The 27,979-nt window shown below is 36.9% G+C and overlaps 1 protein-coding gene across 6 annotated transcripts; it reads right to left on the bottom strand.

Annotated features, from left to right (window-relative positions):
- Positions 1-615: 615 nt before the first annotated feature.
- LOC111329495 (uncharacterized) lies at positions 616-22,730 on the bottom strand. 6 transcript variants are annotated; one of them, XM_088745236.1, is made up of 4 exons: positions 22,429-22,730; positions 10,812-10,893; positions 1,822-4,617; positions 616-1,209 (listed from the first exon to the last, which is right to left on the bottom strand). In XM_088745236.1, the coding sequence occupies exons 1-4, from the start codon at positions 22,492-22,494 to the stop codon at positions 1,151-1,153; spliced, it is 3,003 nt and encodes a 1,000-aa protein (XP_088601362.1). In that variant the 5' UTR covers positions 22,495-22,730; the 3' UTR covers positions 616-1,150. The 6 variants fall into 6 exon arrangements, with proteins under 6 accessions (XP_088601362.1, XP_088601364.1, XP_088601365.1 ...); XM_088745238.1 differs by lacking the exon at positions 22,429-22,730 and adding an exon at positions 14,456-14,615; XM_088745239.1 differs by lacking the exon at positions 22,429-22,730 and adding an exon at positions 12,296-12,422.
- Between the last annotated feature and the right edge of the window lie 5,249 nt (positions 22,731-27,979).

Here is a 27,979-nt window from a genome sequence, read left to right as displayed (position 1 = left end):
TTAAGTGGACAAGTGCCAATGCAAGCTATTTCACTAGGCGTGCAGCGGTCAGTCAGCCAATTAGCCAGTCAGACGATCAGGCGAGCAGTCAGTCAGACAAACCGTCAAGCATGCATTCAGTTAGTAAGGTATATCAGTGAGTGAGTGAGTGAGACAGTCAGTCAGTTAGACAATCCACTTAATACAGCTAGCCAGTCAAGCACCCAGTTAGTCAGTCAAGCTCTCAGCCAGTCATAAAGTCAGTCAGTTACACGGTCAGTCAAGTAGTCAGTCAGCCTATTTACTTTAGGCCAATGCTCAAAATGTTAGCTTTAAAAACTCTTTACAGCAGCCTACTTATTATTATGAACTCAGTTGATAAAACCAAAATATTTTGTCATGCCCCCCCCCCCCCACCAACACAGCACCACAGCTCTTTAGAAACGTACCCCTTATATTCATTACTCAGCGAGTGTGTGTATCATTGAGTGAGCTTGCCATTCAGTCATTTATTCAGCCAGTAAGTCAACAAGGTATATCAGCAAGTGTGTTGCTCAGTTTGTCTTTCATTCCATTCTTTTTATTCATCAGGCAGTCAATCATTCATGTAAGCCATCTCTATAGCAACAGCAACAATTGTTTGGGAGCATATGTTTTTATTGCATAATTGAGAAATTCTACATTTCTCACTACAGTATATCTGTATAACAGTTTTGTCAAAATTATATCAATTCATGCTTCATAACAAAGCAATTTAATATTTGAAGATGAATTCTCCTTTCTCAACAAACAGTAACTTCAAAACTGCATGGCAATTTGATTCATCTTTAGAGAGCTAGGATAATTTTTTTTTGTTACATTTGAAATAAAAACTAATACTTATTCTCAGGTTTTAAGTATTTAAAACCCAGTAAATGTAATATTTTCCATATCATACTGTATATTTATAGGATAAAATAAAAAAAGAAATGAGATTAATGATTAAAATTCAATGACTGAACTATGATTTGCATGGAAAAAAATGAGTAAAACCTTTTGATAACAAAACAGAACCAAAATGTTTATGTAGAAGTAACTGGTTATGTGAAATAAGAATTAAAACAAGTCTTTTCTGCCTTAGAAACAATAAAATGTGTACTGAAATGTGTTGTTAAGAGTTCTCTCTCCGTTTTTAGATCGTGAATTCAATTCCCCAGACTTGAGATGGTGGAGAGGGGCATGGTGACTGACCTGTAAATAGAATGAATGGAAACCAGGTGAGACATTTTGTCATAATGTTACCTTCTATTATCATGTTAATATTTTTAGTTCACTTGATCGAAATGCTATTTAAATATGACCTTGTAAGTTCTCCACATATGATATCAGCGCATCGTGTTTTGGCCAGAGATAGCTGTCACTAGTCACTAAGCAATTTGTCTTACATATGTGGGTATATTCCAATTGAAGAGTCTGACATTACCCTTGTTACCCTCGCTCTCCAATCAGTTCTGTTAAATAAGAAGCAGAATTTATCGGGGTAGGTACTCAGTTTGGGTCTCCTTTATTTCATATTTGATTAACCTTTTACAGCCAAATATCAGTATGTATATTCTCCATAATGATCTCCATACATTTCATAGAGTGCTGACGAGGAGAATTTGTTAAAAAATCGGGAGCTTCTGCAGTTGGTGATCATTTTGTTCTTTCTCTTGATCTTAATGTGTGATTCAGGAAAACTCAAGGGTCTGTAAAACACCCAAAAGTTGTAACTTTCGAAAAGCACGTCGCTAGTTAGTGGAAAAAGACAAACTAAGTAAGGTTTTGTGAAAATTTAGAGACAAGATGACTGTGAATTCTTACCTCTAACATTAGTCCCCCTTGTCGCATCATCGGCTCGTAACTCGTGTCCATAGCTACAAGATCCATTTGCCCGAGGCTCCTCGCATCCCTGCAGATCTTTGGTATAGTTTAAGAAACTGTCAACAGATGCAAAGCGTCGTAGAGGAGACTGGGACGAGCCTTGATAAAACAATGTACCTTCGTCGTTATCACCTTTTCCGTTTTCTTGTGTCGTTCCAAAAAAATAATGTGTACTCTGGTTCACGAGAATATGCGGACAGGTTAGTGTATTGCTGCAGGCCTTTTTCAGTTTTCTTGAATCACTTTTCTTCTCATTGTAGAAAATTTCCTCCTTTGGGGGATTGCTTGGCAACAATTTAATTTTAATGTGGGTGTCAGTTTTTTTCGGAGGTCTCTTTGTCGCAGTGTTACAAGAGCGGGGATCAGCTGTTTCTGGTGTATAGAAGAACGGCAAGTCAGTCGGTAATCGACGCGATCGCTTTTTTGGGGCCGACAGCCTCACGTTGTTGTCCTCTACTTTCTGTCTGGTTTTATTAAGTTCACGTTTTGCCAAAGCCACCGACAGATTTTTAGCATCAAGGGCACTGCAATAGTCTTTACTACAGGTTGAAATCATTTGCGACGTTACAATGCCTCTTTTGTTTGGCAGTATTACGGGTGTATGTGTCTCCGCAACGTGGATACTCTGTGGCTTGAGCGGTGTTTCAGTATTAAGGGTAGCCTTAAGTAAGTCTTCAGCCTCTTTAACCTGGCGGGTTTTACTGTTGTTACTTCGCGGAAGCGTAAAATTGTACATGGACCTTGAGCGGGTCACACTCGGACGACGAGATTTTCCTGCAATCTGTGTCGTCACCGTTTGAGAATTTCCTGCTGCGATATCTTGAAGGGGATGGTCGTTTTCACCTAAAAACGTAACGTCATGCATAGATTTTGTTCTTCGATGCTTGTATTTCGCTTTATCACCACGGCGTAGAAGTGACAACTTAGAGAAGAGGTTCCGTCGCATTCGTTTTGGTTCTTTGTCTTTGTTATAGTCACTTTCGTCGGAATCTGGGGAATCATACTTTGCCCCTTCACTATCATACGTCATAAAGTTTTCGCTTGGTTCCGTTTTCTCTCTTTCTGATAATGCTGTAGCCTTTGCTAGCCAGTCCTGTAGTTTTTTGTTTACCTGGCTAGCAAACTCTTCACGGTCCTCCATCAGAGGATTCCGTTTAGCTTCGGACTCCGTCGGTAAAACTTCGAGGGGGCCATCAACGATGTCAACTCCTTCATCGGCCATCCCTATTTCCAGAGAGATTTTCTTGCTTGACATTTCGGACGATACTTGGCACAATTCAGCATCTTCTCTGTCCGAATGGAGAGCTTCACTTTCAGAAGAACGCTCGGAAGGTGATTTAGAAGCATTAGCCCTGGTAGCGTCTCGTAATTTTTCGGTGAAGTAGGCCTCGAGTTGATCAAGTGATTCCCTCTGGACTGGCACTCGATCTTGTAACTCGGACCCACGCCTAGACCTCGACTCATTTTCACCAATAGAGTCTGAGTCTGAGCTTGTTGCCATGTTAGAAAGTTCATGCAGGGCTCCCAGGAGTTCCTGCATCTCGCTGCCCAGGCTTCCTCGACGTTGATCGCGTTTCCTTGGGGTCTCTGTGTCAATTGCGTTTGCATGCACCGCTTCTGCTCCTTGCAAATCTTGTAGGGAATTCAACAACATATCCATTTGACTCTCCAGCCTTGGTAACTGTTTGGTCGGCACAGGACCATCAACGACTGTCTGGTTAGCCGCATCTGCGGCCTCTTTGCGCTGTGGACTCGCTGGCGGGGTTTTTCTTTTAAAGGAATGCGAAAACTTGGTAAGCGCACTCATCAGGGAGCCTCGTCTTGGGTACGAGTCGGTGTATAACGCGGCGCCATTTCGTGGTGACGTTACGGTGCTACTCGTAAGATTGTTAGAAGTAGTCTCAAAGTTTTCCGTGCTGAGGATATCACCACTTGAGCCCCTTCTTTTTACCACAAGAGGACTAAGCTTTTTATGGCTTTTGTTCATATTTGGGGTCAAAATGCCCCCCTCTGATCCACGCCTACCCAGCCGTTCTGGACTGACAAGTCTGTCCAGTTCGACAGGTTGGTCTAGAACTGTTGAACTGGTTTCACAAGCAGTAGCAATATCAAGGTGTGAAGACCATCTCGTCATCGCCAAAGGACTTTTGGGTGCCTTAAGTTGATTGGCTCGAACGCCTAGAAGGACTTCACCACTTGATCCTCGCCTTCCCATATTAGGCGATGGGTTTCCTGCTTTACTGGTTTTCATGCTCAACAGTACCTCACCACTTGACCCTCGCCTTCCCATATTAGGGGGACGTTTTCCTTTGGTTAAACCATGATTGGCATTCACGTCAAGTGTTTGAATGACCTTAGGTTTAAACTTGCGCAGGTTGCTTGGTGAGTCAGGGGTCACCGGAAGAAGCCTTCTCACTCGTATTGATTCATCCTCGCTTGTCGGGGATCGGGGCGTGTCTTTTGCACCATTTTCAGCATTTCTTCTCTTCAAGCTAGGAGAGGTGGGATTCGACGAAACACTTGTAAAGTTAATCTCTGTTGAAATCGCCCGGTGTTGAGGCGAAGATGGCGTATTGCCTGGGACAAGTTCTTGCAAAGCGCTGTATAAATCTCGTATTTCATTGATGGATGCAGATACGCGGCGCCTATCTAAGATGGCAGCGGCACGTTTGGGATCCATTTCTGACGACAGCGCCGTGTGTTTTACTCCTTGAGTGACTGTAGGGGATGGAATCTCTGTAAAAATGAAAGAGAAAAGAGAAAATGATTCTTTATGCAAGTGCTGTTTCCACTAGATGGATTAGTTTCAGGTTAGTCCGGGTGAAAAATATGTGAATTTATGATACTAGGTTAGATTTTCACTGACGTATTAAGTTTATTTTGCGAGCTTCATGAGCGACGCAAGCTGACTATGCGGTAAGTGCATTTCCTGTTTTACTCTACGTTTTCAAACCCAGTTTTCCTTTAAACCCACGCTAAACCATGGTAGTTAAAATCAAGTTTCATTCTACAAGCGAAGCTAATCCCAATTCCTAAGTGACTTATTGGAAAATTTTTCTTTCGTGACCGTTGTTGAATCGTGATTATAGATGGACGTCTCTGTTAGCAACAAAGTAGACCTGGCCAATTCCTCTCGCCCGAAGAATATGTAAATGTGTGTGTATAAAAGTAACTTTTTGTGAACCCAGTACATATCCTCCGTCATCTTAGATCTAGTGACCCAAATATTTTATCGTTTACTGAACTGTGTGATCTTTTACCAAAGAACTAAACACATTCTTTTTTGTCGTTGCCTTAAACTGCTATGGAATATTTTGCTTTGGTAGAATTAATTATGGTTTAAGCGTTTACACGGTTTTGCGAAGATTGCTTAATTTTAAATGCCCTTAATTAAGCAGTGTGAAATGGCATAATGCCAACTTGACTTTCAAACCTAAAGGGAATTCATTCGAATTAGCCTACTTCGATAATTCGGTCGCTTTTTGGTGGCAAAGGAATATTATTATGATTATTCCAGCATAACAATTAACTTAATGAATTACTATTTTTATGTTATTAGTGGGTGAAGAAAGAAAAAATCCTCAACATTGAAAATTTTGGTGCATGATACTGCAACCTTTTCTGAAAACTTGGTCTCAAACCGCGTTTACGGGTGAATACACGAAAGGTGAAAGTACGCCCACGCTGTTTTAACAATTGGCTCGTTAAATAGTTGAATCTCTAGTCAACAAAACTCTTCAAAATGACAATAGTTTTGAGGAAAGAAGAATATTTAATCAAGCGGTCTCGCTCCTTGGGTTTCTATAAAAACTTTCCTTAAATAGGTAGAAATTTTTATTATTTTAAAAATACCTCGAATATTTTGGTTTCGTTTCGATTATTGTGGTTAAAACTGCTGATGAATAAGATGGCTATCACATCTGACTGTACGTTGTTAAATAATTCGCCACACCTGCTGTAATGTCTCAATTTTTAGTTAAAAAGAATACAAACACTGTAAACAAATTTTTCTGCTTTCTTACTCTACGACAAATGTTTGGAAGAAAGATTCCTGTGTTTACTTGTTGACAGTAATATAACGGAATCATCGTCTACGAATTTGTTAATTGAATCAGATACGACAAAAATCTGTAAGTCTAACGAGGCAGGAAAAGAATAAAGGAATTATTCCTTCTTGCAAAGAAAAAAATAAAACGAACGATACATTTTTAAAACACTGTTAAAATGAAGCATGATAGACCAAACCGTGTTGCCGGAAAATAAACTAACTGCTTCTTCCTTCAGTGCCTTTAGTGAAGGTTTGCAACATTTCTTACAGAATCAATGCTTTTGCGGTCAAACTAACTTTGTGGCAATGTAAAACTGCAAAACAAATCTAAAAGAAAGTTGATAGCGGAAACATTCAAATGTCGAGGAGATTCTGCAAGATCTATGACAATTATTTCACCTCTTCAAGGCGTATAAGCGAAGATGATAAGAAATTTTGTGATGGACAATGTTACTTACTTGGAACGCGCAATTTGTTGCAGTCCATAGCTTTCGGTCAAATTGCGTAATACGAAAGTTATTGCACCGCTGCGAAGAAACGTCATGAGGTAACCTTAAGGATATCAAGTCTTGCAAGGACTATTATTGAGTGAAATACGCTGCTATTCGAGTACACATATTGAGTATTTTGTGCAAACCAATGCCTTGATGAATTTCAAGAAGTGTTTTGATAAGTAGCATTGACACCTGCTGAATCTCGTGACGTAATTTGCCGATGAATAATAACTAACAACGGGAGACATGAGAAATTATTAAAAGGGTTTAACCACCTTGGTTGTCATGTTATTAACAAGATGTGTGGGCAGTTTAAGTCGAACAAAGAGGGCATGTAATTTTTTTGAATTTTATATTATGACTTTTTTGTGTGTGTATAACCGGACAACTGAATTTTGCCTCATTGTTAACTACACTGACCCAATCGTGCGTTTCGCTTCTCTACTTGAAAACATAACTGAGCATATTTGCGCGCCGTAAATGTTTATAGATAGAACAGCCTCAGGAAGTCTAATACGTTTTTAAACAATTATACTCGCGTCAAGAAAGACTTATCTCTATCGTAGGCAATGAAACACCGGTGAATGTGAGACCTATTTTCTGCCTAGGAAGACAACTGAAAGCTGATTTAGTATATCTTTGTCACCTAGTTTGAATAAATTGTCAGATTTTTTTCTTTTCTTTTGTGCCATGTACTCCAAGTTCTGCGGCCTAGTACTGACATCAATAAAACATTTAAGTGGTTAAAAAAAAATTATACCAAGTCCATGGGTAAATTTTGTGTTAGTTCCTGAATTATCAAAGTGAGAACGTACTTCGTTGTAGTCTTTTGTGTTGCATACATTACAAATAAGATAAATATGGATATTAGCAGCTAATCCGCTAATTCGATAAGTGATTTGTTAGAAAGATCAATAACTTTGTTTCAACGACTGATAAAGGTCATGAACAATTAGATGTAAATCCACTGCGCAAGTTTCAATAGCTGCAGCACTCATAAAAGCAATAGCAATGAGAAATATGTCTCCCTTGTGATTATAAAAATATCGACTTTTGTTTTCGAGCCGTATGTGGTAACCAAACTATGCAGGCAGTAAATGTTGTTTCGCGCGGACGTACGTGTCAGTCGGACAGGAAATAATTCTCGTTATTTTCGATTACGCAGTTCAGATAACATTTTTCTGGTATTTGGTTAACATTTAGTTATCGCTCGATGCTAACATGAGGCTCAAATCGAACAGATGATCAACAAAATCAAATATTAAAATTCACAGACTGTCGCATCTTACCAGAAATTGCATCGGTACCCTCGCCGCTATAGCCCCCACGATCGTGATAAAGCTCACGTTTCACACTTATCATGTGGTGAAACTTCATCTTTTCTAGCACAAGCGACCACATTATTTTACTGAGGAGTTATCACTTGATCATTTGATGTCCGGAATAAAACAGAAGTTGAAGTATTTGACTCTAACTCTCGCACCTCTCGTCGTATTGTTTTGGTTTCGTTGTGTAAATGGAAAATTTTGTTGTCAACAATCCTATAGAGTGATGACACAAAGGCAGAAGCGATTGACAGTAGCTATTGTCAACATCGTCGCCTCGTAATATCAAAAGAAAATCAAATGTACACAGGTTACTGAGTTAACAAGATGGAGAACAAAAGAGAGTGAGAACGAGTCAAGCTGGGCGCTCTTTTAACTGCAGCTGAGCAAAACTTCTTGAGAAGGATTTGAAAAGGGAGACGTGACCATTGTTTTGGCATTAGTCACGTTCAAAGGGACTTTAAACATTTCCTTTTGAGTTAGCCACGTTTGCATGTAGTAAAACCTTCCCCAAGGAAGTATTGTGATTCGCTCTTCGTCTTCTCGCCATTCTTTTTCAACTCTTTGCCGAAGTTAACCTCTTTTTTTTACCTCCTGGGTCGTGAATTGAAGCCAGTTTGATCGTCCGAGCGAGGGTAGTCTGGAAAGGCGCTGTTGCAGGTAATGGTGAGTGACGTTCGACAACATGAGCGGAAGTCATCATTAGAGTCTGAAACTGTACTTTACCCGATATCCTGATGTTTTGAAACAGAGCGAAATTCCTCCATGTTTTTTTTTTTTGGGCTCAACACACACACAGAAAAATTTGAAGACAGTTTCATGTGTCACGAACTAATTTACGTGTTAATCCCCTTGGTATCCAAAGCGAAGTATAGTAAAGAAAACTGCTGTAATATTAGTATTTCCCCCTCTGATTTAACAAGGATTTGAGATCTTTGCGCCTGTTTCGTCTGCGAGTTATAATTTTGACTGCATCACTGAGAACTAACTCTTGTGTAGAATGTTGTGTACAGTGTTTCTGAACAAAGTGTACGTGTTGCTCGAAATCACAGAACAGCGGTTTTTTCTTTTTTTTGACGGAGGGTGCTATACCCTGCTGGCAGAGGCGTTTATTTGTTAACTTCCCCTAAGGTCCACGTAAAAATAGAGTCCTCTGCGCTCGGCCTGTTAAATCTTCTTCGAACATGCGCGGCCTGTTGCATAGAAACAAATTAGTTCCCGGTAGTACTCGGCCAACTAAATAGGATGCGTGCGCATAAAAACGTGTTTAAAACAGGTTCTGACCGGTTTCGCAAATCAGATTATCCACAAACTTGGATAATTCCCAGGCGCATGCTCGAAGAAGATTCAACAGGCCGAGCGCAGAGGACTTTATTTTTACGTGGACCGTAGGGGAAGTTAACAAATAAACGCCTTTGCCAGCAGGGTAAGGGTGCTAGTGTTGTTAAACTGACTTCATGAGTATCTAAACTCCGAACATAAGAATAAATATTACTTTGTTTTCGTTTGGACCAGCCGCCGTGGCGAAGTACAATTACTGTGTTTTACTATCTGTTCTTAAACCCTTTGTGCCAGAATATTGTCATTCATTTGGTGATACGTGTACGTGAGAACATATAGAGCAGATCAGAACTAGATTGTTGCATTCGATAGAATGTTGATGCAAAAATCTTTTGACTTACCGGCAACTCATAAATCAACGACGCGGCGCCTTATATATGTCTGCGCTGTCAGAAACCATGTTACATCACAACCATTCCTTCGAAAATCCTGATAGTCTATCGGAATCATATCCATAAATTTTCGCCAAATTTCGTCGGCTACAAATTTTGAACATTAGAGTAACTTTCGAAGGTTGTAGAGTTCCGGAAAACTGTTCCTTTCAGTGTCCTCCAAGCCGTGATTGTCACAACATAGTTCCAGACACTGACAGGGATTTTACACGAACATTTTCACGGTTTTTCCAACTTGAAGGGATTATTAGCTATACTGGGGGTAAGCAATCTTTGAAAATAAAACAATAAGTCATTACGTTCCGATTAATTAGTTCTCGCTTTATTACGACTTCGTCTTCTTTGTACCGAACATAATAACATTTGGAATTATGTTGATAAATTGTTAGCGAATATTTTCAGTAGCGTCTTTGCGTCTGCGAATCGAAGTAGTTAAGATAAGGGTGAGCATTTTCGATTTGCATTTTTCATTGTCGACACTATGTTATTTTTAGACGCAATACTCAAAGAGAGCGGTCTTCTAGCTAAGGGTTTAGTTTATATTCACAATAAAAGAATATATATAAAAATCTTTTTGTTATTTGGCTTTGTTAATCTGAATACCCGTGAAAGCAAGAACAATCGTGTTAATGATGTCCCGGTGTGATCCGATTATGACCGAGGATGCATCCGAACGTTTCCGAAATTAACGAGATCTTGAAAATTTTCGTTTTCGTCTGAGACACGAATTTTTCGGCTTTTTTGTGTCATGTGTCTATAATTTCATCATTTGTTTGTTTTCACTTCGTTCATGGTGAGCAATTTTCCTCGCGGAAGCGAAACCAAATTGAGCTTTTGGACAAAATTTGATAAAAAATAATACCAAACGCGAGAGAGCTTTTTCCCTTCGATGGGGAATTTTTGCGCCCCGTCTGTGAAAAATAATGCAAATTGATAGCGGTGAAGAAATTTTCAGTGCTCCACAAATGGTAGAAATTCTTCGAAATTTTTTTGTACATCTTTGAATTAATAGAGCATACGAACACGAAATTAAATGATGTGATATTCGATTCCTTGTGAGAACTAAGATTATTTCTCAGTATAGCTTTATTCGGAACAACAAACTGATTATACAGTTTTGCTCACCATTTTACTGTGTGAGAAAAGTCACTCGTGCATAAATCGAGGCAAGATTACAGGCAATGGGGCTTTTTAAGAAATATAAGAGAACCGATAAAACATGGTTTTCTCTTTTTTTAAGCCACAGGGTAAAGCTTATCAGACCATTTATAGAAATGTTACTAAATCAGAGAGCGTTTCTTTCTCCGAACTATATTTGTTTGGTACATACCTAGTGTATCAGTAGCGCTCTCCTCGCGGCTATTTACTTTCACCATACTGGACTTTCCACCTTTTTCTTTGTTTGATTTCGTCTGTAAAAAACAATAAGAAGAGAAAGTATTTGGTTAGAACAGCAGTCTGAAATTCTCCATGACCTTTATAAATGAGCTGTCAAATACAATGCTGAACGTAACGTCATAAATAAAGAATTGAAGTGTAGACATACGTCCATGAAGAGACGTTTACGATCGAAAGCGTAGACGGAAATTTAAAGACAATGCAAATGCGACCGGCTTAAAGTTACTTGCGCGATGTTCTTCGATATTGAAATTTGTAGCTTAAAAATAAACAGCAAAATATTTGGCGGGTTAAAGTTTGGGATCTGCTGCGCCGTCACTGTGGAGAAACTGAAGGCTATAGCTACGTCAATGACCTGGAAACCTTCTGCAAATACTGACAAACTAATTATAAAAATGAATCATTGCTTTGCTAAATATTAAAATTTCTTTTTCGAGACGAGAATTGGGAGATGTCGAAAGGCAAGTGAGTATCGAACCAAACCATACAAATGAACAAACATGACTTTTTTCCATTCATTAGCCCTAATATTGAGTGAGAAGGCCTTTGCTAACTATTGACGTTCATTGAAGTCGGTAACCAACGTAGCGCAAGCTGAGTCCTTCCATAACATTCAAGAGAATTCGCAATGTTTTGAAGTATTTACTGGTAAGAATTCGTTCCCGCAAACAATCGTAGATTCGAGGAAACGTATACATACGACTTATTTCTCGGCCGAGTTTTCGCTTGTCAGACCAAACTTAATTTTCTTTGTTTTTTCAAACTAGCAATGGACTGGCTTACTTACTGCTGCCTATAAACTTTAAGGAGGAAAAGTTTGAAGCGAACTCAGTCAAAGTCGAATATTAAAGATAAAGAATCAAATCTAGATGTCTCGAATTTATTAATTATTATCAATAAGACAGTTCGCAACCGTCCGCCGACCAATTGTGTCCGGATCTTTTTAAGATTAATTTTCTATCTTAATGCTCAAGAAGTGCTAACTACTGTACGAATGAAAAATTAAAACAATAATAAAAATAAAAAAAAAAAAAAAGGCAAAGAAACATGCTGTAAGAAACATGAAAGCGCATTCACGATCTGGGTGAGTTTTGATGAGTTGATTTTCCGTACAGGTCCTCAGAATTTTGAAAGTAAACCGTTAAAATTGCATGGTGTGAAACTGAATTTAACGAAAATTTACTGAGAGCATCTTTTCACAACGGTAGTTCAGAAGCTTTCACAGAATTATTTTGAGATTCTTATTTATTTTTGGTATATACCAGTACAACCACTTTTCGTTCGCGAATTCTAGTGTGTCAAACCGAATTCTCATTTGAGTTACGTGAACAAAAACTTAGACAGAGTGCGAGGTTATAGAGCCAAAACATGAGGAAATTATCATGATAACTTTACCTAAAGTTTATACTTACGTACCCTTAATTGTCTGATGCGCTTTCTTACTTCGAAGACGACAAAATCATACTTTGATCACCTTGCTTATTCAAGAGTCAAGAGTTCGTTGATATGATTCACCGGCAACAAAGCTGCGAAGTTTTGTTTGCATCGTCAATACATTCCTCTCAAAGTATGAGGTCAGTTTCCGGTTTATTTTTTTAAAGCACATTTTTTTGTTTTGTTTTAGGACACATTGCGGCAACTGAACCCCTGAGGTTTTAATTCTAAGATAATGTGTTAAAATTTCGTCGTTGTGTATGCTTTTACTAAGTCCCAGGGGTGTGCGCGAGTCAATGCTTGCTTACTTCTTTTATTGTATGTATTATTGAGGGCTACAGTATTTATTACAGTCATTTGTTGATAAACTTTGGAACCTTGGATGGTTTGCTAAAGATATTGTAAGTAAGTTATGAAGCTTTTCAAGATAAAACTCCTTTTTGAAATTGTCATTTAAACACGCAAGAAATTAATCTAACCAGTGGAGGAAAGGTAAAGTGCAATCTTCGTCAACGTCTCACTTGAAGCAATCATGCCTTTGTGAACAGTCTTGTAAAAAATTATCTTTCCCTTTTTTAAATAACTTGCCTGCAACAATAAATTTGAAAATGAGTGATCGCAAAATGAAAAAAAAAAAATTTGTTTGTTCGCGCTTTACAAAATAGAACTCAATTGCTCCTGTTCCTTGTCTGTGATCTGTTTCCAAATTCCTCAAACGTCACATCAAGATTATGTATCTTCATCATTTGGGAGTATTTATGTCTTGATCATAAGAGTTAGATTTCTTTAGTTGATTGATCACCTTTTGTTTTCTAGAGCTGTCGCGTGGGTTATGGAGTAAGTGAATTTTTCAACAGAAATAACTGTGTCTCCTTCCTTTGAATATTGATTGTCCATCTCTCAACCAACACTATACCACATCACGTACTCACAATTCACTGTAACAGTTGAGTGCAGATGAAGGAAAGCTGCTGGCTCAGTCAAAACTTCGCAAAAATTTGTAATTTTCTTGCATGTTTTATTTAAAATACTACGGTTGGAAAACTTTCCCATACTGTCAGATTTCTCTTTGTAACAACAAAGAGTACGAAATTGGGAAGCAGAATATATTTGATTACTCAGCCTCATGACTCAACTAGAGATTTCTTTGTTACGCAAATTTGGAATTAGCGAATGGGCGTGTTACGCTACTGAATCCTTTCTAGTAAATTTCCTTGATTTTGCCGAGAATGAAGTGTTGCATGAAACCACCTATTTGCTTTGATAATTAATACTTCTTGTCTACATCAAAAAGGCCGATTTGTCAAGTATATTGCGTTTATACAAAGTTATAATTATGGTCGCAACATCGAGTTCGCCGCAATTTACGAAAGAAGAAAACTTCGGTCCTTTTTAACTTCGTCTAGTAAAATGTTCTTACATAAGACTTGTTTATTCGAGAATCAAAATGTGGTAGTGGTCGCTGATGGTTTAAGGGAAATAAAGTAACTGAAGAAAGATTAAATTTCAATTTGAGAAACAATTTATCAAAGAATTGCATCATTCAGACATCACTTTTGGTGTGTAAGTGTGTATGTGAAACGTACGAAGCATATTCAGTCGATTAGCTACTGCTGAAGGAAGTAAAATCGGAAAGAATTCAAGAAATTAGGAAAAATACTGGACTGTATTTGACCCGATGGCGTTGAGAATAAGTTGTTTCGTGCTGACGCTTGCAGAACCACACAGACAGGGAACAAAATGTCAGCGAAAAATAAAAACACGATAAAACCCAGCAATCGATAATGCCCTGATTATTTGACATAAAATGCTATCAAATTTGTAATACAAGGTATAAACTTAGTTATGTATAGTTCTTAATTATTTTGTTTCCTTTAAGTAGTTGTTGTTTTTTTTTTCACTGAGAGTTTTCAACGTCGCATTTCAACAGTTTCATGATAATACTCACAACTTTTCAAACTTCAGTAAAGTTGTCGATGCCGTAAGATATGTCGTATAAAGAAAGATGTTTAAATGCTTCTAGACCGAAACGTCGAGGGTCACAGACTTTTTTTTCTTTATCCTGCTATCATTACATATGTGTGATATCTATCCTTATTCCCCAACCGTGCTTTGAATTTGCCAAATATGTAGTCTACTTACATAACCTCAATAGGTATCTCTTCGCTCTCGTCTAGTTTATAGTTTTCTTTAGTTTAGTTTGGCAATCGCCCTTGCTGCTCTTGTCACAACCAAACATGTAGTGACTCACAAGTCTAATTAGTCACGTATTGACTCACTGGTAATTTTATGACTAGGCAACTCAGGAGACCGTAGTTCAAATCATAATCTTGTTGTGAGCATTTCTTTTGTTAAAGACATGACGTGTTAATGGTAAGACAAAGCGACAGTGAGTCTATGTTTTAGTCATGCTCCAAGCGGTGCGTGTCTGTTCAACGTTCTCTTAAAACCTCACCAAGTGTGACAAGCGCAGTAATTGCTCTCAGGAAATCCACCCTTCTCTAAAATTGAAAGTTTGTATAGGGAAAATAATTTCCTTGACGAAAAGAAAATTTTGCGACTAGTACTGAAGGGCAGATAATTTGAAGTCAGTATATCTCAGATTATAGGCAAAATAATGAAATTAATGAAATTTTTGTATGTGGGTGTTTTGCATGAACTCTTAGCCATAAACTTCAAAAAAAATTTTCAAATTTAAATTTGCCTTTTGACAGCTGCGATGCGTTTATTGATTCTTAAGTGAACAAACATGGTTTGGTTTTGATTCAATTTGTAGAGAAAGTAAAAAATCAACCACCTTTTCAAAAGAATGACCGGGAAGTTTCAAATGTTTTCAAACGGATGCACAGGCATGTTTGTTGAAGAAATATGTGAGTCATTTTGTCACGAGGGTAAAACATGCACCGAAAAACTCTGAGTCTTCAGCGTGGACTTAAATCCTAGACCTTCGGATTCCGTGCTTCAATGCTCTACTTCTGGCTGCAGAGAACTCTGGGATTAGCTAAGGCGTTACAAGGTTCCATGTGACCATATGCTTCATCCTGCCTACATTAGAGCTAAAATGATGTCAACAGAGCAACGATTTTAATATGTGGGGACAAGTGTCACATCATGTGGGCGTGCACATAAACTAGTTGTTCGTCAGGTTTGAGAAAACTCACTTCTTATCTTTAAAAAAAAAAAAAACATTCTTAACTCTTTTTCAGGAAACATGAAGTTTTTGTGCAGAAATCTTATTGTTTTGTTTGCATTTCAACTCTTGATTTTGTTTGTAAAAGCTGTGTTAAGACTTATTCCGCGGAATCGCTTTCGAGTTCCTGGTCAACCGGCGATTTTTTGTTCCAAATATGTGTAGATCTGTTTTTTTTTTTTCGCTAATTAAATGTAAGTGTATAAGTATATGAGCTAAAATATTGCGTAAACCTTTGATGGTGTTCTATTCTAGCAGCCATGTTTACCTTGCATGATCTTTCGATGGATAAGGGTGTGAGATCTTTGATTTGTTTCTGTTTGCGAAATTGAAACAGCGAAAATGGCGAGATGTTCTCTTACCGAAAAGTTGCCGACAAACCTTATGTCAGTATTCAAGTCGGCCTAAAAAGGGTCTAAAAATTACCACATTGTCTTTATCGGCCGCTTTTAAATGTGTGTCTCCTGGGCCACCAAAGGTTTTGAGGAGCAGCTTATCGTTTTAGGTTAGGTTACGTAATCTGATAATCTGGTTGAGGTTAGGTTTTTGAACGTCTGGCGCCATTTTTTTTTTTAACGAAAAAGTCTAAAAGGGCAAATTGGCCTTTTGTGCAGGGGTAAATAAAGTTTTGTGGACATTGATTGTTTCAAAATCATGTTTTGCTAGATCTTTACCGGTAATTCAAGAATGGTCTACTTTGTCCTGAAAAGATACTTTGAATTGGACGCGGTTGAGCCACTTGTCTGCATCTTTATAAACTGACAATTGATCAAAATTTTAAGAAACTGAAACAAAATTAAGACCTTTACTGAAAACAGATCTCTCAGGACCAGTGAGTCGTAGATTCTTTAGAATAGTTACGATAAAGTTTTGGTAAACCAAAGATAAATTGCTGCTTATTGTAGCTCAGGGACTAATTGTTTCAGGTTCAGTTCTTACACCAAGGAAGAAATTTCTTGTTGAGTCGTATGACGAATGGATTCGGCTTAAAAAGTCTGGATAATTGTTGTAAAATTCAGGTGACTCGTAACTATTTCGTCATCAAGATTTTTGCTCATGTGCCACCAAGACTCAGTAATGATTTTCAGAGCTGCTAAAAGCGCACCAAGAATGATTTGAATAATTCCACCATTATCAATAAAGTCGTTAAGTGATATGATATACGATGCAAGCTTTGGTTTTTTAACGCCATCTTTAAGGCGCCAGTAGTCTGGTGTTAAGCATTACCTTCTCTCAAACTCGAAAGCATGTGTGTTCCAAAAGCTTTTAAGATTTTTATTTCTTTATGAGAAAATCTTTACTGATTTGTAGTGATTCGCTGATTTTATCCGTGTTTCGAGGTTTTGTTTTCCTTGAGTTTTGATTTTGTTATAGTATTGTGAGCTATTGAGTAACAGAAGGGAAGGATACCGTCCATAATTTGAGATTTGTTCAATTGGCAAGACTCCTAAAGACTTGAACTGATCTGTTAATCCTTTCAAACCAGAGAAGAGACATCAGTTTCCTAATCGTCTTTTGTACAAGCCATTCGTATTACTTGAGGTCAAGCACTGACTTTTTTGAAACAGTCTTTGCCTTACATGCAGAAAATAGGGACTTAAACTTGTTACAAAGGCAAAGCTAGCATCATTTTCACTTTGAAATAAAAGTTCATTCGGAATCTACTTTCAATAGAAATAGCCGACTTCTTGGGTGGTCATTAAGTACTGACGTAAACATATGGCTATCTTTTACGATATGAAATAACTGATCTTTCAGATATAATCGCTGCTTATCACAAATTCATTGATGCCGGGAATCTGTTTTCAACGAGTTTTGCATTTGTAGGAAGAGAAAAGGTAGTAACTTAATATGCGAACCGAAGTTGTTTGCCTTCTTGTAATTCGCATGTAGTTTTCATTGTGATCACAATTTTTTCAATGACTAAAAATTTGCCTTGCTTCCAACGTGTAGCTTCGTAGCTCAGTTGGTAGTACCTGTACTTGTAGTGCCAAACTAGTATCTGGAAGGCAAGGGTTCGAATCCTGTTTAAGCCTGGACCTTTTTTTCAGGATTCTTCTCTGCAATTGCTTAATTTGCAGTCCCATCTGCGAGGATCATTATCTTGCTTGGTTTTCATTTTGATTAATCTGGGTTAGAACTAACTCAAAAAATAGCCTGGCTTTGGTCTTTTCAGTGTCTGGGGAAAAAGTTATTTGACATGTGTCTTTAAGACTTACAATCTGAAAAATGATAAGGTAAAAGTGATTGCATCTAAATCCGAACTGAATGAAGCAATTTTTAACTAATGTGAGAGTGGTAAAAATTAGAGCAGACTTAAACACCGGTTCGGATATTGGTGATTTTACCTTCGTCTCGCAACAGTCACCAAACACGCCTGCCAATATTCAGCCATTTCAACCACCACAAAAATTACTTTGTCAAGTGAGCCATACTTGGATAAAAACCGCATTTTGAAACAATCGACTTCTCGTATTTTCTCAGACTTTTTATGCTTTTTCGACAGTGATATCAAATCTTGGTTATAAATCATGATTTATTTTGAAACTAGATATTTACTTGTTTTTCACATTTTGCCGAAGTACTCAGTACTCAGAATGGTTGCTGAAAGGGGTAACATATGTTGCCATGGTTACAATAACAAAGATAACAAATTCAATATGGAATCCTCTTGAAACCAGTGGAGAGAAATTAAAAAGGGAACATGTAGTTACTGACAAAATTATAACATTACGAAAATCAATCCGGAATTTATATAATGGATTTTTTTTCGGTGCTTCCTTGTTGTGCACGACTAGGTTTTGAAATGAAATGTCTATTCCTCTGTTTTGTTTCAAATATTGAATATTGGTTTTAAGATATGTTTAGATATCCAGGGAGTGTGCTTAACATTTCTGCAACGTTGAGCTGATATTTCTATAGGAAAGATAACTCGGCAGGTGGCCTGGTGACTGTTGAAATCGAACTACTTTCGCCTGTTATTGAACTGAAAACGAGTAAATAAATGGATAGATAAAAACCTTACACTGATAAGATTAAGGTGATGTTGATGGTTCAATATGGATGATCCCGTTTTTAGTTTACTTTTTTTGTGCTATCCGATGAGTCAGACATATCTAATTATTAAATGCATCCCTGTATATTCGAAAATATCTTGTTATTCAGTAAGTACAAGTGTACCTCAAGTATGGCTGCCATCGACTTAATTAAGAATCGCGATCACGCAGGGAATTTTTGCCGATTTAGATTTTTGACTCTAGAAGATAGTCATCCATAATCAGTTTTTATCAAGAAACTTTTGTTCCCAAAAAGGCCAAATTCACTCTCCTCTTACCTGAAGCCTAAAACTTGAGGATGCCTTTTTAACCGCACAGACAGTCTTAATCAATTATATCGACTGACATATCTCACTGTTCGCAAGCAAAGAAAAGACATAACCTCGTATTTTTTGTATGACAATTTATGGGTCGACTAGTTTCATAACATTTTTCAGTCAGCACCCATTCAAGAAGATGAAGTGTGTGAAAATTGAAGGATAGAAATGAAGTATGCAAGTACAGAAGATCTGGAGAAGTTGATATGTATGTATTGGATGATTAAAAAGTGATCATTGAGATGTTCTCCACTAAAAAACGTCGAGCCAAGAGGGGCACATGTCTTTCACTATCAAAAAAAGTGGGTCTGTAATAGACATTTCACAAATTCAAACATTACCTTTTTTCGAGGAGAATTTGTATTCTTGGCATTTGTCCTATTTAAAAAGATTTAGATGAGGTATAAAACAAACCTATCCCTGCAAAATCTTTGAAATTAAATCACAAGATTTATGCGGCATGAGGTAAAAAAAATTGGTTTTAAAATTTTTCTTTCTAGTTGGAAAGGAACTTACATTAATGTGTGTCATTTTACCAACAACAGGAATGTGCTTGTAGTTAGGAAGAGATATTTAAAGCTTTGTTGCATCAATTGTTTGTAAAGAAAGAAAGGCACGTTACAGTGATTAAACAAATAACGCGTGCTTTTCAATACCTATATCAATGTTTTTTTTTTTTTTTTAAGAAGACTTGTTCTCTCTGACTGGAGTTTTCTCAACTCAATTATTTTTATTGATTGCTTTTCCAAAAATATCCAAAATAGCATTTATGAGTACAATTTAGAAGCAATTTCGTGGAGAGCATTATTACATTTTCTCTGCTAAATTGCTTTTATGACCTTTCGGCTCTCTTTCAACTCTACCTCGATCTATCTTTAACTCAAATTACAAAGGCGAAATGGCTAAAAATATAATTGCATTAATCTCCAAATTAATGGAGAAGCCCTTTATCTAAGTCAAAGGAAATCGTTAGACCTTTTGTTTAAAAACAAGAAGGCAAATTAGGGAATACAGCGTGTTAAAACAAGTCTGGATTAAAAAAAGTACGTGTTTGAAAACAACGATGAAATTGTTTACGTTAAGAATAATATCTGAAAAACAATTGCTTTGTAATAGTTTCAATTACTTTTATAACGCTTTAAAAAACTATTGCCACGAGATACCTTGCATTTAACAGCCCCTGCTACATAATTGCGCATGTTGAAACCTTTTGCGGTTGGGTTTTGGCGCCCCATTGCCTCGATGGCCGTTAAATTGTGTCTGTGCACAAAACCCGCAAAACCAAATAACCCGCTAAACATACTTAGATATTTAATTTCCGTTTCCAATTTTAAACTTGTGTAACGAAAACCTCAAGAAGAACAAACGAGACTGCGCATTTTGTTATTATCTATGTATGATTTTTACAAAGTTAATAGACAGGTAATGTTTTGAAGTATTATTGATAAAACAAACTCATGAGTAGTGTAACCTGAACACGCATTAAATTGGAATGAATTATAAGATCGACAAAGTTTTAATTTAAAACTATGATGGAGTGACATTTCAGCTGCTAAAATGGTCAATAACTTGGTTGCAAGTTAAAAAAAAAAGAAAGAAAAAGTTCTTTTGAAAATCTAGCATTAAGCAGCAAAGCAAACAGAAAGTTACTGCCATTTTACTTGTTTTGGTCGACAACTTTCGAAAAAGATATTGAAAGAGTGAGCGAAGGAAGATAGCACTGCACCATCCACTAAGAACACACAATTTAGACTCACCAAAAATAGCGCAGAACTCTTACAGTATACCACAGAGTTGTATATTTGTGAGCTAATTTTATCGTTTTCGAAAGTTTTGAAGAGTTTTCAGCGCGAAATATTGTCAGTATTAAACAACCTTGGAAAGGCTCTAGTGTCATCATATTTTTCTCAGTCGGAATTCGGAAATACTTGGGTGAACGTCACCATAGTTACGCAAGGAAACAAGACTTAATACTATGAAGGGTTTGATGACCTTAATTTGCTTGAGTGCTCCGTTCACGCTCACGATCGCACGATAAATGCATTCCTTAAATTAAAAGTTTAAGTGCATTTCTGGAAGTAAAATGGGATGGGAACCGCCATTAAATATAATAGCAGCTGATTAAGTGTTCTTCAAAGACTACTGCAGTGGTTAAATTTTCTCTAATATCAGCATACTTTGAAGTGAACTTGAAAATAAGAAAGATATCATAGATGTAATTAAGGATCATTCAGAAGGGAAATGAAATTCGAATGAATCTTCAACAATTAAGATCGTTTGAATTAGGGAGAAAAATACGCGAACAGGAAAAAATACTAGAATTTTGGATTCGTAGAAGAGAGCCATAGCACATTCCGGTATACTTAAAGCAATTTTGGTTGTTGAATATTCTAGCCTTCGAAAAAAGAATTAAGAAAACCTGAACATAAATTTTCCAAGCGAAAGGTACTCTTTGTAAAATGATTTATTTTTTGTTCCTTCTTTTGTTTTTGTTTTGTTTTTAATACGTACTGTCGGTGTAAGGAAGGACTGTGACATTTCCTACTGAGTGATGATCTCATTTCCTCCGTGCCTTTCTTTGTTGAAACGTGCTTCCTTCCTAATCCCTTTTGTCATGTATTGAAGCTCTTCCCAGATGTCCTTGTACATTTGTCCTACCAGCCAGAAAAGTATACAAAAATGCGCCTAATCCGAGCTTTGTAAACTTCTTCCGATTAGTCGGAAAAACAGGAAGACTTTTTAAACACGTAGAGCAGAGAAAACTTCACCTTTTATTGTTGTCAAAAGCTGCCGTATTTTCATTTGCATGTTTAACTTTACTGTAATCACAAAGGTAGTTAGTTTGAACGTTTAGAATAGTTTAAGGATTTGCAAAGAACTGGAAGACTCTATGAACACGTACAAGACAAAGGGACTTTCCAATATTTTCCTAGTGCTGTAGTATATAGTAGCCGGGTATTTGTACTCAGCCATTCAGTCGTTAGCAAGAATTTATCGGCTGCTAAATAATCGATTTACTTCAAATCTTGTTGTGTTTACAGATGCTCTTAAGATAAACCTTGAGACTGAAATACTTTACTTCAGTTTTTCACAACCCCAGCGCATTTTGAAAGTTACTACTGCTTAAGAAGCTACTGCATTACTCTACAAGCAACTTGCGTAAATCTTGAAGCAGTTGATGTAAATTTCCTCCTTCGAATTGTCCTTCTGATTCAGACCTCATTGAAAGCAACGAGGATTGTTGCAGTCACGTTTCGATCATGCTTAGGCGCTGCTTAACAACAATATCTAGTCAGTAATATTGCGTTTTTTTCACAGTTTGGTATAGTTGCAGCCGGTAAAAGAATCATAGGTCGTGGATTTATTTCAATTTGTCTCCAAAACATCGTTTTGTGGTATATATTCAAACAAGTTTAACGACCAAATGTCTCGCCAAAAAACAACTTAGACGAACTAGTCACGTTCATTCATTTGTTGTATTTGTGATTTTTTCGGCAAAATTCCCCCCAAATTTTACACAGTTACTATACACAAAACAATAAATAGACATACCTTCGACTTCGACTTTTTAAAACTCATTCTGCTCGGAAGCAGGGGACCGCGGAACCACGTCCTCATTTTGTACAGTTACCTCTGCGCACAGCGATAAAGTTCAATGCATTCTTTTGTACATGCTCTTTGTCAATGGCAAGTAAATGAAGTTTGCGTCCTAAATCAGCATCCCCTGCTATATTGCCTCTCGTGGTTGAGAGGATGGTTCAAATTCCGTCAGATAGCATCTATGCGTTCATTTGAAGTCAATATTTCAACTTGTGGCTCAATGTTTTCCTACCAAGTTCGACGTTCGAGGTGAGGAATATATAGATGAATGTGTGGCATGTTTTTGTGGTTTATTGAATTAATCCTGCGCCAATCGCAAAATAATACAAACTTTTTTAAATGGTGATAGGTTAAAAATCCCTTTACCGGAAACGTAACATTTTCTCGCGTAGAACTGATCGCGAAAGTGACCATAGAGAGTGATTAGTTTCGTCCAAGCGCGTTAAATAAAAAAAAGGCGGGAATTCTTACGGTTGTCAACACATTTCTCGCCGATATTCATTGTCGACCGCGTACACAAAAAAATAACTGTACCTGATTGGTTTGACCGCACACCTTAAAAACAATTTATTTGCTTGCGCCTGAAACACTTTGTGCAGAAACCAGTCTCTATTTGCTTCATAATCAACAATTCTGCAAAGAATAATTATTTTTGTTCATGTATTTGGAATGCAAACTGGATTGAAAGCTCCATTCAAATCGTTCAATCGTCTGTATTTTCTTTCACGTTTGTTCCGTAAAACCACTTTTAGGTCACCAAATGCGGGCCATGATTTTCACATTTTTGTTCAATTTTTGTGGGTTTTATTTATTCCCAGTAACTTCGAACGGCCAACTACTAACGCTAATTTAGAAATCTCTCCCATTTCGAACAATATAAAACATGAACACTATAAAACATGTACGTCAAATGCTCAACGGAAGCACTTTGTAATTTAATTCATGTTTATAAATAAGAAAACTTTTGTTCCCATGAAAATAATCCTGTGAGATCTAGCACCTAGGAAACAATAACGTCTTTTGAAGGCTCTATTAGACTTTTATTTCTTTTCCTGTGGGAGGGTCACCCGGCACGTAAAGTTGTGAGTTATTTTTAGCATGGAAATTCGTAACTAGTCATTCATATTGAAATCATACGTTGTCATAGGTTACGTTTATAGCATCTTTGGTCTATTTCAAGAAATTCAAAGACTGTGTGTTCAAATAAACCTAAAGTTAAGGTATCCCTGGCACAAAAGGGTCAAAAACCTTGTGGAAGGTAACAAATGAGGTGACACATTTAACTGCTTCGATAAATATACCATTGGGCGTCAAATTGTTCTAAGCCTGAGTCTTTGGTTAAAATTATTACTGTGAAGTATGTAAAGAGTGAAACTTTCGCTGTAAGTTTTCTTTTAACATGGACTCAGATCGTGAATTTGGAACGGAACATTTCTTAGTAAAGCCCTTTTTAGCGGTTCATGTAATTTGACACGTTGGATTACACTGAGCGATATTGTTACTGGCGTACTGTTTCAGCTCTTACGTAAGTGCAAAAAGACATCGATACCTCCATGTAGTGAAAACATTTTGTAGTGTAAAGGTTCTATATATGATAAAGTCAATTTACCTAGCGAAGCGTATTGAAAATTCGAGTTCTTTCTGTTTTCTTTTATTATATTTGGATCCTTGGATCGTACCCCGACATAAAGAAACTAAAGGAGCACATGCGTAGATGGATCTAACAATGACACACTAAAAACGAACTTCAGATGCAAACATTACACAGAAGAACAAATAAATACAACCGGATTGAAATACTGGTACAATTTTTTCTTGGTGATACTTTTCTTTTTTTTAATTTCTATTTTACTGAATGTGGTTGTGTGACAATTGCATGGATTTGTTTCAATTTGTCTCCCAACTGATCGTTTTATGGTTCACCGCTCATGTTAAATGACAAAAGAAAAATAAAACGAAAATGGACAACTGTTGATCTCTAGAAGGTCTATGAAAGGCCAAGGAAGTTGGAAAAAATAAAAGAATATTAAGATAGATTTGTGAAACATTTAAAGTGGTTATCATGAGTTAGAGATTTTGATAATGTGTTAATCAACACAATTTTCATTGTTATATTACATTTGTTTATTCCATTTTATTCTATTTTAATTTATCTTTTATGTAATACCTGAGAACTAGCTTGTGAGTGTTTCTCACTAACAGTTAAGTGTATTTACACTTATTATATTTGCATTTAAACCAGTATATGTGTAAGGGATAAAAAGCGACGCAATTAAAACATGACGTTTCGGCGAAGACATGTCATCACTATAAAATGCAAATGAGAAAAGATTACCTATCAAAGGTGTGCAACATAGAATTAAATTGTGGATAACAAACTAAATTGGTAAACGTGCGGAAAGTCGAACCTGGATTCGGCAGAAATCATGTTGTTAAGTACCTCTCTTGCTTGCACAGAAAAAAAAAGACATGTGACGGGAGCTAAAACTTCCTCGGATTCTGTGGGTTCAATATAGTTCTGTGTATACTGGCACAAAATGGCACCATACCTCAAAGGTTTATCATACTTACTAGAAAATATTTGCTTTACGTTAACAGTTTACTTGAAAATGCGCCTTGCCTCGGTAAGATAAATATAGGTTTCACGGCGAGTTATAGCGATGACATTGCGTGGATTGAAATTTCGTAAGCTGACCCTTTTTTTTTTTACAGTGAAAGGAATTTTTTCCCTTGAAGACGCAATGAGATCATTTTGCAGCAGTGTTGTAAGTCGGGACTGTCGAGCAGTGTTATTATTGGTAATGACTGATTGATTATGATGATTTCATGTTTTTAAGTAAAAACGTGACCTCTCATCGTGCGAGCTTTTATCCTGTTTAATTATTGCCTTAGTAGTTAGACTTTGAGTGTACACTCGACCTTTAATGAAATTTTTTCGTGTTTACCACTTTGGGATTGCTATGGAAATTTATGACGGTGAAAATTTTTCATTGGAGAAGCAAATGTGATACTCGTAAGTGTGTCAGTTGAAGAACGAAGCCCTTTTGATGTTCGCATTCCTACCTTACTGAAGATTAACAGGAGCGTAAGCAGATACAGTGGCGACGCCTACGAAAAGTGCAATTCCAAAAATGTACTTAATTAAAAATTTTTGCGAATTCCATGGTTTTCAATTATAAGTGCATACGCGAAAAATTTTCTTTCGGAGGACAGGCTTCCTCACAAATACATAAATTTGAAAACTCTAGCGGTACAGTTGCAAAGAGGTATTGTTGAAAACGTACAAAGTGTTGAATTGCGCCTACTCAGTCATTTTACTGTTTAGCAATGCTTTTGTTTTGTTAGGTTCTTAGGGTGTCCAATAGATTGACTATTCTGAAGAAGATATAGCATTAGACTAAAGTATTGCACGAAGCAGTTCAATAATAATAATAATAATAATAATAATAATAATAATAAAGCATTTATATAGCGCTCAGCTCGACTAGTTCTCCGTAGCGCTTTACAAAATTATAGACTAATTAACCGTAACAATTAAATTATAAAAAATCATAAATTAAAAAGCGTCTTTGAACAAGTATGTTTTAAGATTCTTCTTGAAAATTGCAACAGATTCAGATGTTTTCAGGGAACATGGTAAATCGTTCCAAAGCTTGGGACCGGCAATGGAGATGGCACGGTCACCATAGTTCTTTCGAAATGTTTTTGGAACCATCAGGAGCATTTGTGATGAGGAACGCAGTACACGAGAGCCATAATTTCTTTGATGCAACAGTTCAGCAATATAAGTTGGAGCTAAGCCATGTAGACCTTTATAGACAAGTAGACAGTTCACGCCGGAAACCGCTCATGTAAGTCTGGCTCCCAAACACAAGTAGAATGCACATTCTCCATTATGTTCTCTATACATTTACTAAGGAAGTGACATGGATAATTTGTTTAACAATCAAAAGTTTCTTAATTTGGCGACCATTTCTCCGAATCCAGTCCTGTTAATTCTCCTGACCTTAATGTTTGATTGAGGGATGGTAATGTAAAGACAAAATAGACGCTAGTAATAATGATAATAATAATAATACTAGTAATTATTATAATGATATCAAACTTTATTAACACTCAAAGCAAATAACTATTTACAAGTTAAAAGTAAAAACGACCTAATAGTAGTTCCGATTTAAATTAAAATCCTATTTACAATCTAATCCTTTTCATCATCATTAATATTATTATTGTCGATGCTAAAATAAAAATGCGTCTTTATTGTTCAAGAGATAAAATTACACTAGCCCTAAAATATGATCATCATAATTTAATAAATTCACAAAAAAGTAGAAACAATAATAATAATAATTATAAATATTTGTCCAGTAAAAATCCCAGAAAAAGCTCATGGATACACACTTCTTATAATAATTATAGTGATGATCATAATTAAGGTATAAATATTACAAAACAAGTTTAAAAAGTCTCTAACTGAGAGAAAAGTTTTGAATCTCTTCGGTATTAACTTAATAATAATAATAGATTTTTCCTTAAAAATATTTGACAAAAAGCAGTTCTCTAAAAAAAAAATTAAAAGTTCAGTAAACTAAGCTACATACTAAAAAATTGACTACTTAAATTCTGGCTTGCGCACTTTCCGATGTAAGGTGTCAGTGTCAGATATTGGCTACTCTTCTCTTTCTCCTGGTTCCTCTGAGACACAGCAAAGCTGAACGTAGAATGGCAAAGGATATCTTCGCCCTTATCCAAGATATGGTTGTGAGCGTAGTCATCGCCTTTCTTTAAAGCAAGTAACTCTGCGAGGCGGCCATTCCACCTCAAATCAGATACAATGGATAAATGAAGTTCATATAACTATTGTATCTGATTTATCATCACGGGTTTATTACGAATCAACTAAACGGCCTGCTTCCAGTTGGCTTGTTAGCTCAATTGGTAGAGCGCTGCACTAGTATCGCAGAGGTCAGTGGTTCGAATCCCGTACAGGCCTGATTTTTTTCAGGTCTGATTTTCGCTATTGCATAAATAGCGCTATCTACTGCGAAGGATCGTTCATCTTTTTCTCTTCTAACCGCCGCCTGGTTAGCTCAATTGGGAGAGCGCCGGACTGCTGTGCGGGAGGTCGAGAGTTCAATACCGGCCGGACCAACACTCAGGGTCTTAAAATTAACTGAGAAGAATATGCTTCCTTTCTTTAACATCAAGAAATGGTTAGATATTCTAGTCTTCTCGGATAGGGACGAATAAATGGAGGTCCTGTCTCCTGCAGGGTCGGGGTAGGAGACGTTAATTTCCCACGCACGAGATTACTGTGTGATGGATGTCCTCCCTGGGGTGGGTTGGGTGGGTAGTTACAGGGCCGTTCTGAAAACCACTTCTGTGAGAACGCACCCTGTCTAAAGATTATTATCTATCTATCTATCTATCTATTCGTGCATTCGCTTGCAAGGTCTTAATTTCTGTCTCATCTGGTGGCTCTTGGGCTTGCTTGATAATTTGC

The sequence above is a fragment of the Stylophora pistillata genome, chromosome 14, assembly GCF_964205215.1.
Source record: "Stylophora pistillata chromosome 14, jaStyPist1.2, whole genome shotgun sequence".
In the NCBI taxonomy this organism is placed as follows: Eukaryota; Metazoa; Cnidaria; class Anthozoa; order Scleractinia; family Pocilloporidae; genus Stylophora; species Stylophora pistillata.
Note: the sequence above shows the minus strand (reverse complement) of the source record. Positions and strands in the feature narration are given on the sequence as shown.

What these genes read in the sequence shown, in the direction of transcription:
- LOC111329495 (XM_088745236.1), bottom strand. Translation starts at nt 22,494, where the DNA reads ATGAGGACGTGGTTCCGCGGTCCCCTGCTTCCGAGCAGAATGAGTTTT. An exon ending in TTAAAAAGTCGAAGTCGAAG is followed by an intron (nt 10,894 to 22,428) that starts GTATGTCTATTT and finishes TGTTTTTTACAG; the next exon opens with ACGAAATCAAACAAAGAAAA. An exon ending in AAGGGGGACTAATGTTAGAG is followed by an intron (nt 1,210 to 1,821) that starts GTAAGAATTCAC and finishes TTCTATTTACAG; the next exon opens with GTCAGTCACCATGCCCCTCT.